At 32.0% G+C, this 16,334-nt stretch overlaps 2 protein-coding genes across 2 annotated transcripts; both read right to left on the bottom strand.

Moving 5' to 3' along the window:
- Positions 1–1,058: 1,058 nt before the first annotated feature.
- Positions 1,059–2,556, bottom strand: LOC123907266 (scopoletin glucosyltransferase-like). The gene has a single exon (XM_045957462.1). It carries the CDS (start codon positions 2,532–2,534, stop codon positions 1,059–1,061), a length of 1,476 nt encoding a protein of 491 aa, XP_045813418.1. The 5' UTR covers positions 2,535–2,556.
- Positions 2,557–11,257: 8,701 nt separating this feature from the next.
- Positions 11,258–12,999, bottom strand: LOC123907265 (scopoletin glucosyltransferase-like). The gene has a single exon (XM_045957461.1). It carries the CDS (start codon positions 12,817–12,819, stop codon positions 11,383–11,385), a length of 1,437 nt encoding a protein of 478 aa, XP_045813417.1. The 5' UTR covers positions 12,820–12,999; the 3' UTR covers positions 11,258–11,382.
- Between the last annotated feature and the right edge of the window lie 3,335 nt (positions 13,000–16,334).

Here is a 16,334-nt window from a genome sequence, read left to right as displayed (position 1 = left end):
GTGATTTTTAATCATGCGTTTCAATTTTCTAATGTTTATTTATTTGGTAAAGAGTTTCATTCTGGTGTTCAAGCGGTATGGTTAGCATGTTGTTGGTCTCTTTGGAGGGAGAAATAACAGGTTATTTACGTAAAAAAGTACAACTAATGAGGTTCGACAAAGTGAAAATTTTATCTTGGTGGTTGAAGGCGCGTAAGAAAGGCTTCTATTTTGAGCTGAATATGTGGTGGTTTAATCATTCGACTTGTCTAGGATTTAGAGACGAATAATGCGTCATGTATTGAGCCACTTTTTTCTTTTGGTACAAAAGAGGGCCTAAGCCCAACAAAAAACAAAGCTAAAGATTTATTCTAACATTTCTAAGCATGCAAGCCCCAGATAAATCCTCAAAAAGCAAACTACGGAGTTCACTCGGAGTAGACTCCATTATCGAACAACTAAAGGAACTCATTGAAATGCTATAGTTAGCAAGCCAGTCAGCACTTATGTTTCCCTCCCGCCATGTATGACGAATTTGGACCTGCCAATCCAAAGCCAAAAGATTGTGAATACGCCTAATCAAAATGGGAGTCACCCCTCCAATATTGCAGTTTCCCGTAATCATGTCAATCAAGAGTTTTGAGTCACTCTCAACAATGAGATGCGAAATATGATCTCTCCAAGCCATATCCAAGCCCAGATATAGACCCCACATTTCTGCGTGAAAAGAATCGCACGATCCGATCTTCTTTGTATAACCTTTGATCCACCTCCCATCTGAATTGCGAAAGAGGCCTCCACACCCTAAAATGTCGTTATTTCCCTTGCAAGCGTATTGAGCCACTTTTATTTTTGCTTAATCTAGTAAACTTTAGTCACGTCTTGTGCTTAACTTGTTTATTAATTATAAAAAAAAATTAAAGGTTTATTATTTAGACTAATACTAGTGAATTTGAAGAAAAATCAGATAAAACAAAAATGTTTCAACTGATTGTTTATTAATGATAATAAAAATTTGAGATATTCTCTATTGACTAAGACATTCATCATCTTATCACTAGACTAGATAGACATGCAAATTATTCTTTTGAGATACATTGTTGATTGCATACTAAACCCAACTCCTCAATAAAAGCATTCAACTGTGAAGAAGATGACCCACCTTCTTCCACAGCCTTCTTTGCCATTTGTGCAAGCAATTTTACTTTCTTCCTCATTTCCTCTGCTTCTTCTCCTTCCATAATCCTCTTCACAGCCTTTTCCACTGCATTCCATTTAACACTATCACCAACCACTCCGACCCATTTTTTAACACCAACAGCTACACCAATTTTAAGCACATCAGTTACCAACTTCTCATTGTAAAATTTCTCCGCACCAACAGGCCAAGTAATCATAGGTACTCCAACAGTCACTGCCTCTATAGTTGAATTCCATCCACAATGAGTCACAAATGCACCAATTGCTTTATGTTCAAGAATCAATCTTTGTGGAGACCAACCTCTTATAATTAATCCTTTTCCTTTCATTCTTCTCTCAAATCTTTCAAGTATACATTTTTCTCCATCTCCATTTTTTTTCTTAACAACCCAAATAAAATTATGCTCTGCAGCTTCAAGTCCCATAGCAATTTCCCTAAGCTGAGAGTTACGAAATGATGTTGTCCTTCCAAAGCACAAGTAAACAACTGAGTTGTTCTTTTTTGTGTCAAGCCACTTTAGACAATAATGTTTGTCAATAGATGTTTCGTTTCCGCGATACGATGTTACTTCTTCCTCCTTAATTCTATTGTGAATTGAGATTGGACCTATATGCCATTCTTTTGTTCTAAGTACCTCTCTATAATAATCAACATAAACACTCTCAAGCTCATAGAAGCTATTAACAATAACTCCATAACTCTTCACCTCAGATTCTCTAATTTCCGCGAATAGTTTCGTGATGTTTTTGGTTATGTGATCATCTTCGGTGAATATACGAGGAAGCTGCAACCTTGTCAACTTGATATTTCCAGGAAGATTCGGAATCTCGAACAGTTCTGTGTCGGAAGACACATTTTTGTGAGGCTCATATTGTTTCATGCATTGACCAGCACACAATGAAAAGAAACTAGTACCATGGAACACAATCCTAGGAATTCCAAATTTTTCAGCAGAATCAGTTGCCCAAGGAAAGAACATATCAGCAATAATACAATCTGGTTTTTGTTGAAGCAAAAGCTCTTCAAAAGGCTTTTGTAGCAATTTAGTAGCATTAAAAAATGTAGGAACCAAGGAAGGTGAAGGGATTGCAGCAACATTTTCACAACCTTCTGGTAAACCACCCTCTACACAAGGGAACTTGATAGTTTGAATATCTATATTGTTGTTAGAATATTGGATTTTGGATTGTTCAATGGCATTAGAGACCATAGGTTTGTTGAGGGGTGTGGTGACTATGGTAGCCTTAACACCTTTTGAAACAAATAGTTTGGCCATATCAATGGTGGGTATCATATGGCCATGATCCATGAAAGGGAAAAAGATAATGTGCAAAGGATTGGATTGAGAATCCATTGTGATTTTGCTCAAAAATGGTTCAAGGAGAGGATTTTGAAATGTTTGCATGAAAAATGAATAAAAGCAGTGTATTTATATTAGTACTATTAGCTTTTGGTCAAATATAAAAATTTAGGAAGTATTTAATCTTTTTCTATAACATTAGAGTAATTATTATCATAATTTTTTAATTACTCCCTAACAAATAAAATATAAGAGAAAAATGTCTAAAAGTCAAATGTGATTTTCTTAATTTTAAGCCAAATACATTGTATTTGAATTTTTTAATCTATTTTGTTTATATATATTTAACCACAGAAGTAGTATATATTTTAGTGACATTTCCATTTATAAAAAATAGATTGGAAGACTTATATTTATAGTGAATATTAAATATTTGTTTTAAAAGTGTGCATTAAAAGTTTACCAAACATAGCATGGCACAAATGGTAGATATTTGGGTCTCTTAACCATTTGGTCTTGGGTTCGATCACCGGTCGGTGCGTATGGAAACATTTGTTGGGAGAGGTCAACCCCTTAAATGGATCTTAGTTACCTCAAGAGGATTAGTATCTGCAGTTGCACGCGGAGGATACCTTTGGTTTACTAAAAAAGAAATTTGAAAATTTGAAAATTATATTTTCTAGTACAAAATTTCTACTTTTGAATTTCTTAGCATGTGCTCTTAGAATTCAAATGAGAGAAACTCTATATTTATTTGAAGGGACGATTTTAATGGTACGATAAATATGGTCAAGCATTACGGGTTGCTATCGTTTGTGTCTTGAAGGGTGACTTTGCCATTGTTCTTTATTGTATATTATCACAGGTTGTGTGGTAGTGAAAGGGAGTGAGACGGAGTCTCATATCTAGGAGTTCCTAGGTAGAGTATAGCACGGATATTGTGTCGTCGTTAAATCTGTCACTAAACATGTTTGTGACGGAAATTTCACACATTTGCGACGGATTCCTTCCCTCTCTACATTTAATTTTTCTTGATGCATGAAGTGGACTTTATGGAAATTGGATTTCAAAATGTATGGGTTGAGTAGGTTCGGAAAAGTTGGTATTTGACAGTGAATATGGAATTTTGATGGGTGTCAATGACAATTGCTGCTTTATTGAAGAATAAAACTTGGGCCTCATAAGAAGGTTATTGGATGTAAGTGGGTATTCAAATTGAAATTACATGCTGATGGAACTATTGAGAGATGTAAAGCTAGGCTAGTAGACAGTTGTTGTAACCAAATGGAGAATAACAGAAATCAACTCTCAAGGGAACAACAACAGCAAATACGGGCAGCATATGAAAAGAAAAGAAAGGAAAGAATGACCAACGAACAAACACATGAACGATTGTTCAGAAGGCGGGAAAATTTTAAGAAACAAAAAGAAAAACGAACAAATGTCAATATATCAAATAATGTTCAGCCTAGGGTGCCTCCTCAACATTAGAACTTATAATCTTTTTAAAATTTTATAATATGTTGCTCAATTTTTTCACGTTTTTCAAATTTGCATCAATACTAAAAACTATGTTGCTAAAGGTATCTTCTTTAGCGTATGCAGAAAACAGATCCTGAAATCGTCGAATACGATCCTGAGCCAGAAAGAACCTTAAGAGAAAAAGAGGTAGTCATTATAAGAGTAAGAAGTGATCATGGGAAAGAGTTTGAGAATGCAAAATTCTTTGATTTCTGTCCATCGGAAGGTGCATGTAATCTAGGAGAGACAAATATTACTTTCCATAGCTTCTCAATTACACACAATCATCTCCCACTTTGCGAGATTCTCTCTCTCTCAATTCTTCAACTTCTCCAAAACCTCTCTCTCATCCCTGCAATCAAGAGAACTATTACAAGAAAAAGAAAAAAATGAAAAAGTGATGGAATACATCAAAAAATTCCACAAAAAAAATAGTCTCTTAAAAAAATTTCAAAAAGAAAAGAAAAGAAAAAATCCGTTCTTGCAAAAATTAAACTATCAGACAATTCTGGCTAGACAAGATATGATACTTAAGCGATCCTAGTGATCCACCTCTCACTAGTAGGAAAAACACTTAATGAAATAACCTCACACTACAAAAATAAGAAACTTTTACAGCGACATTTTTGCAACAATATAAATCGTGTTGGCAAATAAAAGGTTTTAGCAACAATGTTTACATGTAGTTGACATAACTAATATTTTCCCAACAATAGTGTTGTCGTTGAGATAAATAAATTTATCCCAACAAATCACAAAACATGGATTCATTTGGCAACAACCTTAGTGTGCACTATAATTAACCGCCTTAATTTTATTTTTTTCCTTTTTATATTGCTTGTTAATTTTTTCACTTAAAAGAAGAAAAAAAATTGTGATAGAAATTTTTATTGTTAATTTAAAATTATGTAACCCTTTTTATGAAAATAAAAACAAAAAGAAATCTATAAAAATAACTTATAATTACTATTATTTTTTTTACACATTATTAAACTATTACTATTATTAATATTATTGTATTAACTTTACAAAAAAGTTTTTCATAAAAATATATGGATAGTTTTTTTATGCATAGTTTTTGACTAAAAATATATGCATATATTATTAGAGTTAAAAACTATATTCTGTAACAAAAAAACGGTGGATCATAAAATAAAAAATTGGATTTTTATTCAAAAATAAAATAAAAATGTGGATAACTACCAAATATAAAGCTGCCCAAAATTTTTATTTGTTAGAAAAATTGAGTATAAGTATAACCGTAAGTAATTGCTATAAAGCTTGAGTAAACTGTCATTCGCTATTTTTTTGGGTTAGTGGAATCATGGGATAATCTCTATGTACAATCCTATTTAATTGAATTTTAATTTATTTTTTTTAATGAAAAATCATGTTTGAGTGATAGTGGGCGGTTAAACTTTTTCCCACGATGACTTTTAAAACAACTTCTAAACCAATTTTAAAAAGACCATTATTTTACCCTTTTCAAACCAATGTATCGTTATTATGCTCTGCAACTTTACTTTACTTCTCTTTTATTTTCTTTCTGATTTTTTTTTTATCTCAACTTAAAATAAAGTCATGTTCTTTGATGCCATCACTATATTCCCCATTTATTAAAGGACTTCAACAATCATGTTCTTTGGAGAATTTTAAGAATTCAAGTAAGAAATATTTAGTTTATTCTTTATCTCTATTATGTCATGTACTTTTGTGTAGTGTATTGACATATATGAAATTCCTTCTTTTTTTTTCTTCCTTCTCAAATATATAATTCTTGTTTTTGATTGGCATATACTATATTTTAACATTTCATTAATTGATTTTCTTCTATTGTTTTATTTTTATTTATTTGCAGTTTCAAGTACATGGAAATCATATGGATGCAGTTTCAAGTGCTTCATCAAGAGATGCTTATGGAAAATTTAGGAGAAACAATTAATATTGTTATATTGTATTTTTTGTAAATTATGTTTGTATGTTTCTATTCATGGAAGCAACAACTTATGACTCATTATGTAACTTTTTTTTTTCAAATATGTAAACAAAATTATTGATATTTTAATGTGTTTATGTTAATTAAATTGTGTTGATATTATTTAGAATTATGAGTACAATGACGTGATTTTTTGTTTTATAATTATAATGATGTGATTTTAAAATATATATATATATATATATATATATATATATATATATATATATATATATATATATATATATATATATATATATAATTTCACCATATATTAATAAAAAAATAATTTCTATTTATATTTCAAATTATGGCTACAAAACTTTTGTTATTAAGAAAATATGTTATAGCAGCGATTTTATTCGCTACGATAAGTTTGATATAACAATAATTTTTGTGGCAAAAATTAACATATCCCAACGAAAAAATATAAAAATGACAACAAATATTATCGTTGACAAAATTACTAACGGCAACAATACTAAATTTCGCTGCAAAACTTTTTGCAACGGAACTTATCGCAACAACCTGCAGCGACTTTTTTGTTGTTGGGGTAAAGCTCTTTTCCGTCGACTTTTTGCGTTTACCAACTACTTTTTTCGCTGCAAAAAATCTATTTTCCTGTAGTGTCACTAGTAGGAAAAACACTTAATGAAATAACCTCATTCCTAGAAGCATCTAAAATTTTTCCTTCTTCACTCTGAGTTACAACATAGCGAACTAGAGATTTTCCAACTATCTTGAAAATAGTTTTTAGTTATATATAATTAAGATGAGAGCTAAAAGACTATCACCTCAACATTACTTTTTATACCGACTTAATATGCTTCTTCACATCATATAAGATTTTCTTCTTCAGTTATATCAACTTTTTTCAACAAGTTTTTACACGACTTATGGATTTTAAATTTTAGCACACTTTTATGTATAAAAAACGCTAAAAAATTGTTTTTTTTTTATTTATTTTAGGGATTTTAAATTGTTTTTTGGTTTTGGTCCTTCATTAATAATCTTTTTTTTTTGTTTTGATCCTTCATTTGCCACGTGTCACACTGTTAGCCACATCAGCATTTTTTAGACGACAGATTACGGGAGGGACTAAAATCAAAAGGAATTGGACATGCAGAGACTGCTTAAAAAAAACAATATAGGGACTAAAACAAAAAAAAATGCGAACATAGAGGGACTAATGTGATATTTGAGCCTTTGTTACCAAGAATACGTTCTTCCGGATGAGATGACTTATATTTCAAGGTGTTCTTTGGGGGTTCATCATCTTCAGACTCAGTATCAGCATGTTCAGGAAGTTTTTCTAGTTTAAATTCGGTAAAAAATCGGGAAAAAATAAAAAAAATTTGGAAAACGCGTTTCAAAATATTTATTCAAGAGAAAAATTGAAAAAATAGGGGTAGAAAAAAAAAACATGGAGTGAAGGAGAAAGCCGCTACCAAAAGAAACCATATGCAACTACAAAGCCCAAAGGTATGTCACATGAACTGATATGAATTATTATGGAATTGTGGAATGGTGTATTCATGCAGTCATTTTATTAGGTACTATTTGATTAAAATCAATTGATCCGGATTTAACATTATAAAATGTATTGATCAGATCTAACGGTGCTATTTAATTAAACAATTTGGGTAGTGTTTTATTAAATGAAAATTTGAGAATTTTTGCATTCCAAAGGAATGAATCCAACGAGCAATTTAGAATTTTGATTAGATCCTTCGTGGGTTCCTCAATTAACAGGTTTACGATTGTTTTTGAATTGCGTACAAGTATCGGCGTGTTTGAGAGATTGAAATTTAGACGCTCATGAACTTGAACTAGAAAATAAAGTGCAACAAATGAAAATTGTTGGAATTATAAATTGTGTTCATACATCAATCGAGAGGTTATAATATGTGTTAAGAAGTGTATCATTCTGTTGTTTTGTGTTTTAGGGGGATGTATTGGATTAGAATTTTGAAAGACTATTTTAGTAAAATAAATCTTGAAGATTAATTTTAAAAGATTTTGAGAGATTATATTGACTTTATGAGATTTTAAAAGACTTTTAAAATTTTAAGATTTCGACGGAGTTATACCACTGATTTGTAAGATTTCAATGGACTTTATGGATTTTTAAGATTTCAAGAGTTCAATTAATTTTCATGAAAAAAAAATTCAAAAGTGCAAAAAATATTGATAAATAAGTTATAAAGTTTCTCGGCCTAATTTTGAATTATCAGAGTCTCTCTTCAAAAATCGGAGGATCAACACAAAATAAAAAATAAAAACAATGAAAATTATAGAGGTTTTCCAAATCTTTTAAAATCTTCAAGATTTTTTTTTACTAAAATAGTCTTTCAAAATTCTAATCCAATACATCCACGTCCTAATGATATCATACGCCACTAGTTAGAGGTTTTCCATAGTGCTGATAGCTTAACGCGGAACGCAGCATGCAACAATCAGTAGTTGAAGAAATTGTGCTCAAGGTCGACGCTAATGTTAGCCTAGCCCTAGTAGAGCATTCTCACATAAGGATTACGTCAAATCACTGACATTCTCGTCACTTGAGTAGTAGTGATGGGTTGCAAGATACTACTCATTATTTATAATATTAAATGAAATTATTTAATATTATTGTCAACATTACGAGAACCTGCAGGATCACATGTAGGGCTGGCAATGGCTCGAGCCAACTCGTGAATAGTTCGATTCGATAATTGACTTGTGAACTTGGTTCGGTTCATGAATCAAATGAGTTGAATTTGAGTTAAAAATTAAGTTCATTAAATAAATGACATAACATAAACTATATATAGTTCGACTCGTTTGGGTCATGAACTAGTTCGGTTATATAGTTCGACTCGTTTGACTCGTTTGTTGTTTAGAAAGAATTGTTGTTGTTTTGGAGTCCACAATATGTGACAAATGGAAAATGCTTTCAGAATAATTGTGGAATTTTGTTGGTTTTTAGTTTGTAACTTTTTTACATGTATCAGTTTATGCCAGTTTGAATTTTGTACGCATTTATCCATTATACATTTGGGATAACTTTTATTTTAATTTAATATTTTCTTTTTCTTTTTTTAAAAAATAGTTTAAAAGGTTAAAGATCAAATTTTGAAATTTTGACCAAAAACTTTGACTTTAAAATCATGTTATTTGACTTACGAGTAACGAGCCGAACCAAACTGTTTATGAACTTTAAACGAGCCGAACTCGAGCTAAAAAAAGTGTTCGTGTTGAACTTGAGCAGAGTTTCGAGCTGAACCAATTTCTATCGAGTCGAGCTCATACGAGTTCGATTCAGCTCGACTCATATTTCAAGCCCTACACGCATAGAATATTGACAATGGAACGAAGGATTAAATTATACTCCCTCCGGTCCTTTTTATAAGAAACACTTTGAAATTTTTATTTGGTCCTTTTTATAAGAAACACTTTGAAATTTTTATTTGGTCCTTTTTATAAGAAACACTTTGACACAATTCCATTTGTACCCTTATTAAATACAATCAAATAATTCATTATAATGCTAGTGCATTAATTAGAGAATTCTATTTCCCATGCTAGTCAAAGGTTAGTTTTGGAATATAACATAAAATGTTAGAATCATTAATGAGAAAATTTACCTTCCTTGATCTATGTGATTTTGTCAAAGTGTTTCTTATAATAAGGACCGGAGGGAGTATAAGATTTAATTATTTTTTTTTTGTCAGTTAACCTAGTGATTAGAAAATCCACCTTAAAGGTGAATAAGTGGAGTTTCCGGGGTTTGAACCCCGACTCCTGCACATATAGTGCGATATCCCTACCAACTGAGCTAAGCTCACGCGAAATAAGATTTAATTTAATTAGATGTTAATTGTATTTAATAAATATATTTAAATAAATATGATTTGAGTAAATAAATTAGGAATGTCAATTAATTAAATTCAATATGACTTGTTCAAAAAAAATTAAATTCAATATGATTTATTTCAATTAATATTTGTGTTTTGTAGTTAAGTAAAATATATAATTGTTCCCGTGAGCTTAGCTTAGTTTGTAGGAACATCACAGCCGGATTCGAATCCCACACTTCACTTATTCACCTTTAAGGTGAAATATCTAACCACTAGGCTATTAGACAAAAAAAATAGTATAATTAAATATAAATACCATAAGTTATTTTGGGAAAAACCTAAAATAGAATTTTAGAGTTTTGGTTCACACTCTCTGTAAATAGAAGAGAAGCATACATCCCTAATCCAGCGTTTGATCTATTAAAAAATATGAGACTGAACATAACAATTTCAACTGTACTATTGTATTTGATTTCAAACAGTTTTTGGGACTGGACAAACTGAGGGCCAAGGGATTGGACAAAAACTTAAATTCTTGTCCCCCACTGAACCACGGGACAACTTTTTTGTCCTCTACACAAGTTGTCTAAAATATCAAAATAACTCTTTGTCCACCAAACATCGTACAAAGACAAAATTTGTTCAAAACCTTAAACTTTGTCCTGTATTGTTCTGTCTTGTACTAACATGTTATATTTTATAGATCAAACAGACCATAATAGTCGTATTCCTCTCATATCGATCGGCTAGCACCGCATTCCGTTTTTGTGCTCGCTTGGACAGAGTAGAGTGTTGCTACTTTGTGGCATTAGTGACTGTGGTTTCCTTCACGCTTCAAGTAAACACACAAACTTGTAATTTATTTTTGTTTGATTTATAATTAATGATTTAATTAATCAGATCTCATTCATTGAAAATGTTCAGCTAAAAGGATTAAAATTTTGAAAAACCATCGTAAAATCCCAACACCCCTACCATATCCCCTTCCAGTTCAAGCAAACTGCTTTGTAAAAAAAAATGTGCACACCTATCTAACTTGCCAAAGTTTGAATAAAATCAGGCTCTGCTAGCAATTGTAAAGGAAAAAAGCACCAACTACTACTCTCAATTACACCAATCATGCCTTAGATAGGCAAGTATACAAAACTATAGTTAATAACCAACTTAGCTAACATTCACAAGTAACTAAGCTAGTAACTTATAGACTCCACAAACTTGCTACAAACTTGCTACCCACCTAATGCTTATTATTGATGCTCACCACTGTTTTATTGATACAACACAAACAAACAAGCAAAGTAATCCCAACATAGGCTTATTATTGATGGAGGAGGATCACCACTATTTTATTGATCTAATGCTTATTATTGATGCTCACCACTGTTTTATTGATCCAATGCTTTGTATATAAATTAAATTCATAGTTTAAACACTAAACCAAGTGTTTATTCAAAATTTATTGATGATAAAAGATATGTGTGATCAAACTTAAGCACACAACAAGAACAAACATATTACCACTACATTAAGAGACAATATTTTCTACTTCACTACTTGCATACAAACATTAGTGTTTATGTGACTTCAAATCCTCAATTAAATTGTTAAAATCATTGTAAGAAGATCCACCAACCTCCAAAGCTCTTCTTGCTATCTTCCCAAATTCCTTTGCTCTATTTCTCATTTCTTCTGCTTCATCACCAACCATGATCCTTCTCACTGCTTTCTCAATAACATCTTTCTTCACAGGCTCACCACCTCCCATTCCAATCCATGTTTGTACTCCAACACCAACACCAATCTTAATTATATCACTCAAAAACTTCGCGTTGTAAAATTGTTCACCATACATAGGCCATGTTACCATTGGTAACCCTGCACTAACTCCTTCCAATGTTGAATTCCAACCACAATGTGTCACAAATCCTCCAACTGATTCATGATCCAAAATCATCACTTGTGGTGCCCAACCTCTTATGATTAACCCTTTACCACTACCTTCAATTCTTTCTTCAAAACCTTCTGGTAGCCATTCAAGTTTTTCATCATCACTTTTAGCTTTTTTCTTCACAACCCATATGAATGGAATTTCAGAAGCTTCAAGACCCATTGCAATTTCCTTAAGCTGAGCGTCGCTGAAAACCGTCATGCTACCAAAACAAACATAAATAACTGAATTGGGTTCTTTTGATTGAAGCCATTTCAAACATTCGTGTTCGTCGATCGATGCTTCTCTTCCTCTACATGCTTTTTCTTCTTTATCTCTGTTGCATAAAGAAACTGGTCCTAAATGCCAAGCTTTTCGTCCAAGCTCGTTTCTATAATGATCAGCATAAACAGGTTCGAGTTCATAGAAGCTGTTTGCAATCACACCATAGCTTTTCAGCTCTGATTCATTAGACTCTTCTAACAATTTGGTGAAGACTTTATCATGCTGAGGAACTTGCGGTAACTGCATCTTCGTCAGTGTGATTTCACCAGGTAGATTCGGAACCACGAACGGTTCAGTGTAAGAAGAAACTTTGTCTTGAGGTTTGTATTGTCTTGTACAAGCAGAAACACAGAGAGGGAAGAAACCTAAACCATGAAACACAATCCTAGGAATGTTGAATTTTGCTGCAGAATCAGTAGCCCAAGGGAAAAACATGTCAGCAACTAAACAATCTGGTTGTTCTTGTTCTAAAACATGTTCAAGTGGTTCCCTTAAAAGCAAGGTGGATTTCATGAACTTGATGAACTTGTCTGGTGCTAATGCTGATTCGGAATTTTCGCAACCTTCTGGTAAGCCGGTTTCTTCGGGTGAAGGGAACTTGATGGTTTTGATATTGATTTTGGCTTTTCCGATGGTTCTTGAAATGAGAGGTACGTTTAGATGTGTTGTGACAATGGTGACTTTGAGTCCTCTTGAAGAGAAGACTCTTGCAAGGTCTACACAAGGTATGATGTGGCCATTGGCTAGAAAAGGGAAGAAGATTATGTGAAGTTCGTGATTTTCGTTACCCATGGTGAGTTTTGGTTTTTTTGCTATGAGAGGAAAATGATGAAGACTATGGTAAAGTTTTGTTGTTTATATAAAAAAATTAAGGAAAATTTATCATTGATGTAGATACAATCTTGCACTCGTGTTTTGCACGGGCTATTAATATATTATTTGTTTCATAAAGTTTTTTATTTATATTTTTTTTTTTGCATAAATCATGTATCTTCTGCACGCAACTGTAGAAACTAATCCATCGAATCTTGTGGGACCCAAATGGGCGACAAACTCTCCTAAGAGTTTTAAAATTAATGCATGCCTAAGCCAAGATCGAACTCAAGACATTAATTAACTTAGAAGAGATGCATGTCATTTTATCTAAACACTCTTAAGTTATTTTTTTTATTTATATTACTGTTTGAATATTGATTTATATGTATTTATTTATCTAACACTTGGCTATGATGCAGAATGCATGGATGAGATCTGTACACCACGCGGTCCACGAGCGCATTTTAAAATAGCAGAATACTATTGTTGTTTAGAGTATTTAACTTAATGTATTAAAACTATGTTGCAAAACAGATGAGTTGATTCTAGCTAAAAGTATAGTCTTATGTTATTCACTAATTTGTCATTTTGTTATGATTCAAATTCATTATTTCTCAAAGACTTGATGAATAGGATGCTTTGGATGATTAAGCAAAGTTTTGTATTGATGATTGAGTACAGAACAAACATCTTAGTTTTCATGGTTAAAAACAATTCAATAAAGCACAGACACAAATACCATGCACCGATACGTTAACACTGATAATAATTTAAAAATATAAATTAACTTAATGTAATCACATGTGTCAGTGTCGAATAACGAACACACCTTCAATTAACTTAATGTAATCAAATGTGTCAGTGTCGAATAACGAACACACCTTCAATTAGATGTGTGTTCGGTGTGCTATATGAATTATGAATACACGAATCTGAGTCAGCGCATACCGTACTTGTTGAATAATATTTCAAGTGAGGCTTAAGTTGAAAAGAAAAATTACTTTTCTACCATTGTCCAAAGAAATAAACACCACTACTTGTCTTTGCATTGTTTAACAGTCTAAACATGCCTTTGTCAATCTGCAAACTTTAAGTTCCTGAAACAAGGCCTCAATATCAGCATAAGAACTTCTTCACTGCCAACTCCACTTTCTCTCTTCCCACCAATTCTTTCCTCTCTTCATCCCAAGACCATTCTCTACTACCAACTTGGACTCCAACCCTCAACACATCCGTTACCAACTTCTCATTCGTAAATTGTTCAGCCGAAAGTGGCCACGTTATCATTGGCACACCATCCACAATGAGTCAAAAACCCTCGAACTGCATCATGTTCCAATATCAAAAGCTGAGGAACCCAACCTCTAAAAATCAAACCTTTATCCATTTCCTTCATCCTTTTGTTCAAATCCATCAAGAACCCGATTTTCGCTACAAGTTTCTGTAAGCATTAAATCACTAAATTAAGATTAAACACATATACATGCTTAACAATATTATGACATATACTTTAGTGCGGAAACAAAATAGTCATTGAAGCATGTATAAAATCATAGGATCGACAAGTTGATCTTTAGGAATACCTGGATCCATGGAGATGAGTCTTTTCAGCAGTGATCCTGAAATACAAAGAAATGGTGGCTAGATTGGCTCTTCCTCAACCGGTACCCTGATGCCTTGATTCTCTTCAGATGGGGAGAAGAGAGTGTTTGCTTTCGTACGGTGTATTGGGGACCATAGCCTTATATAGGGTGATGGCCCATTAGGGTTCCCATTATCCCGAAATGGGCCATCATGACATCCACCCATTTGAGCCCATATCTAACTAATTAAATAATTAAGGATATGATTGCCTTCGTGTATAGTTTCTTTGAATCTACAGAATAGAATATGATTGAGGTTTTATTTGTTCATATTATATTTTATTTTGCCGTTCCTGATTTGGCTGTCGTATATGCATGCTATGATTCAATGTTTTGAAAGTGTGTATATATGTCCTTTTTTCGGTTGCAATTTTCCTTGTGGTCTTGACATTCTTTAAATTCTGGTATATATATGATATGATACTTATCTATGTGCATATATACATTTACATATTCTTGTTTGGTTCTCTGGATAAAGACTTTCTAGCTACGGTACACGTATCTTGTTTAAATTTAAATTATTTTATTGTTTTACAAATCAAGTTGATCCAGTATTGTTGTTAAATACTGTGTTATGTGTGTTACTGCTTTAACTTGTTTTTCAATTGATACTGTGGAAAAGTGACAATTTTGAATATTTTGGTGAATCGGTGCCAAAGTTTCTTTTATTTTTTTCCAACCGGTGGTCTTCTGCAGTTGATTTATTTTCAGAAAATAAATGATAAATTGATATAAGTCTAATTTGTTTCACTTGGTTATAATTTTTAGAAACAAATTAACATATTTGATTTGGTTTCCAAATATGAGGATCAGTTACTATTTTGTTATCAATTTCTTTCCATAAAGATACAAATTAATTTTGTCAATATTATTGTGAATTATTTTCAATTATGGTCTTTAATTACGGTATCAAATCGGATAATCCTTATTTGACTTTTGAAATATGAATGACTATTTATTTTAATTCCATAACTGTCGGATCAAATTACTATTGTTTGGATTCAGCATATTTCACTATGAAACCGATTATGATTCTCTAATTTAGTTTAATTAGATACAGTATTCATTTTATTTTATTTTTTGGAAAATTATATCGGTAGTTAATTTTGGACTTATTCAGTTTCTTATAAACTAAAATCAATTGGACGTGTATGTTACTGTTCTTTTCCACCACGTATACTTATGTGCACTTGACTGTAATTAGTGTACTTGGCTCATTCTAATATTAACAAGCAGTAATTCCTACTTTTTTATAGTATATACTTGTTTCATACCCCATGAGTACAACCAGCATGCTGGCATGTACTTGATATAAACACAACTTTGTGTTTAGGTTCTTAGTTTAATAGTCATTTGATTATTAAGCGATCAGATAACATACAATTTTGACATTACATTTGTAGGTAATGTTTATGTGAATTTTAAGACCTTCCCATTTAATTTATTAAATTAAAATGTCTAATAATTTTAGTTGAGTTGGTTGAAACAACATGTTGCAAAAGTAATCTCTGTTGTGTAAATTTGATTCAATTGAAATTATAAAAGATGTAGTGTGTAATTGTTCATGCGAGCTGTTTTAGTCGGCCAAAAGGAAGACACAGTTTGGCCGAACAATTGCATACCTGTGATGATAAATATGTGGTAATTATTAAGTTTTTTTTTTTCCATGTGGGTAATGGTTGGTGTCAAAGACGCACATTATCTGACAGGACTTATTACCAATATTTGATCGTTGCGTGAGAGTACCGTTTACAGTTAATTCTTGCAATCAAAGATTGGGAATTAATGGTGTGCTTGGTATCTTGTTTGGGTCTTATTTAATTTGCATATAAAGAATATTGTGCATGT

Source organism: Trifolium pratense, linkage group LG2 (genome assembly GCF_020283565.1).
Source record: "Trifolium pratense cultivar HEN17-A07 linkage group LG2, ARS_RC_1.1, whole genome shotgun sequence".
Lineage (NCBI taxonomy): Eukaryota > Viridiplantae > Streptophyta > Magnoliopsida > Fabales > Fabaceae > Trifolium > Trifolium pratense.
The sequence above is the reverse complement of the archived record's forward strand: the minus strand, read 5'-3'. Positions and strand labels throughout refer to the sequence as shown.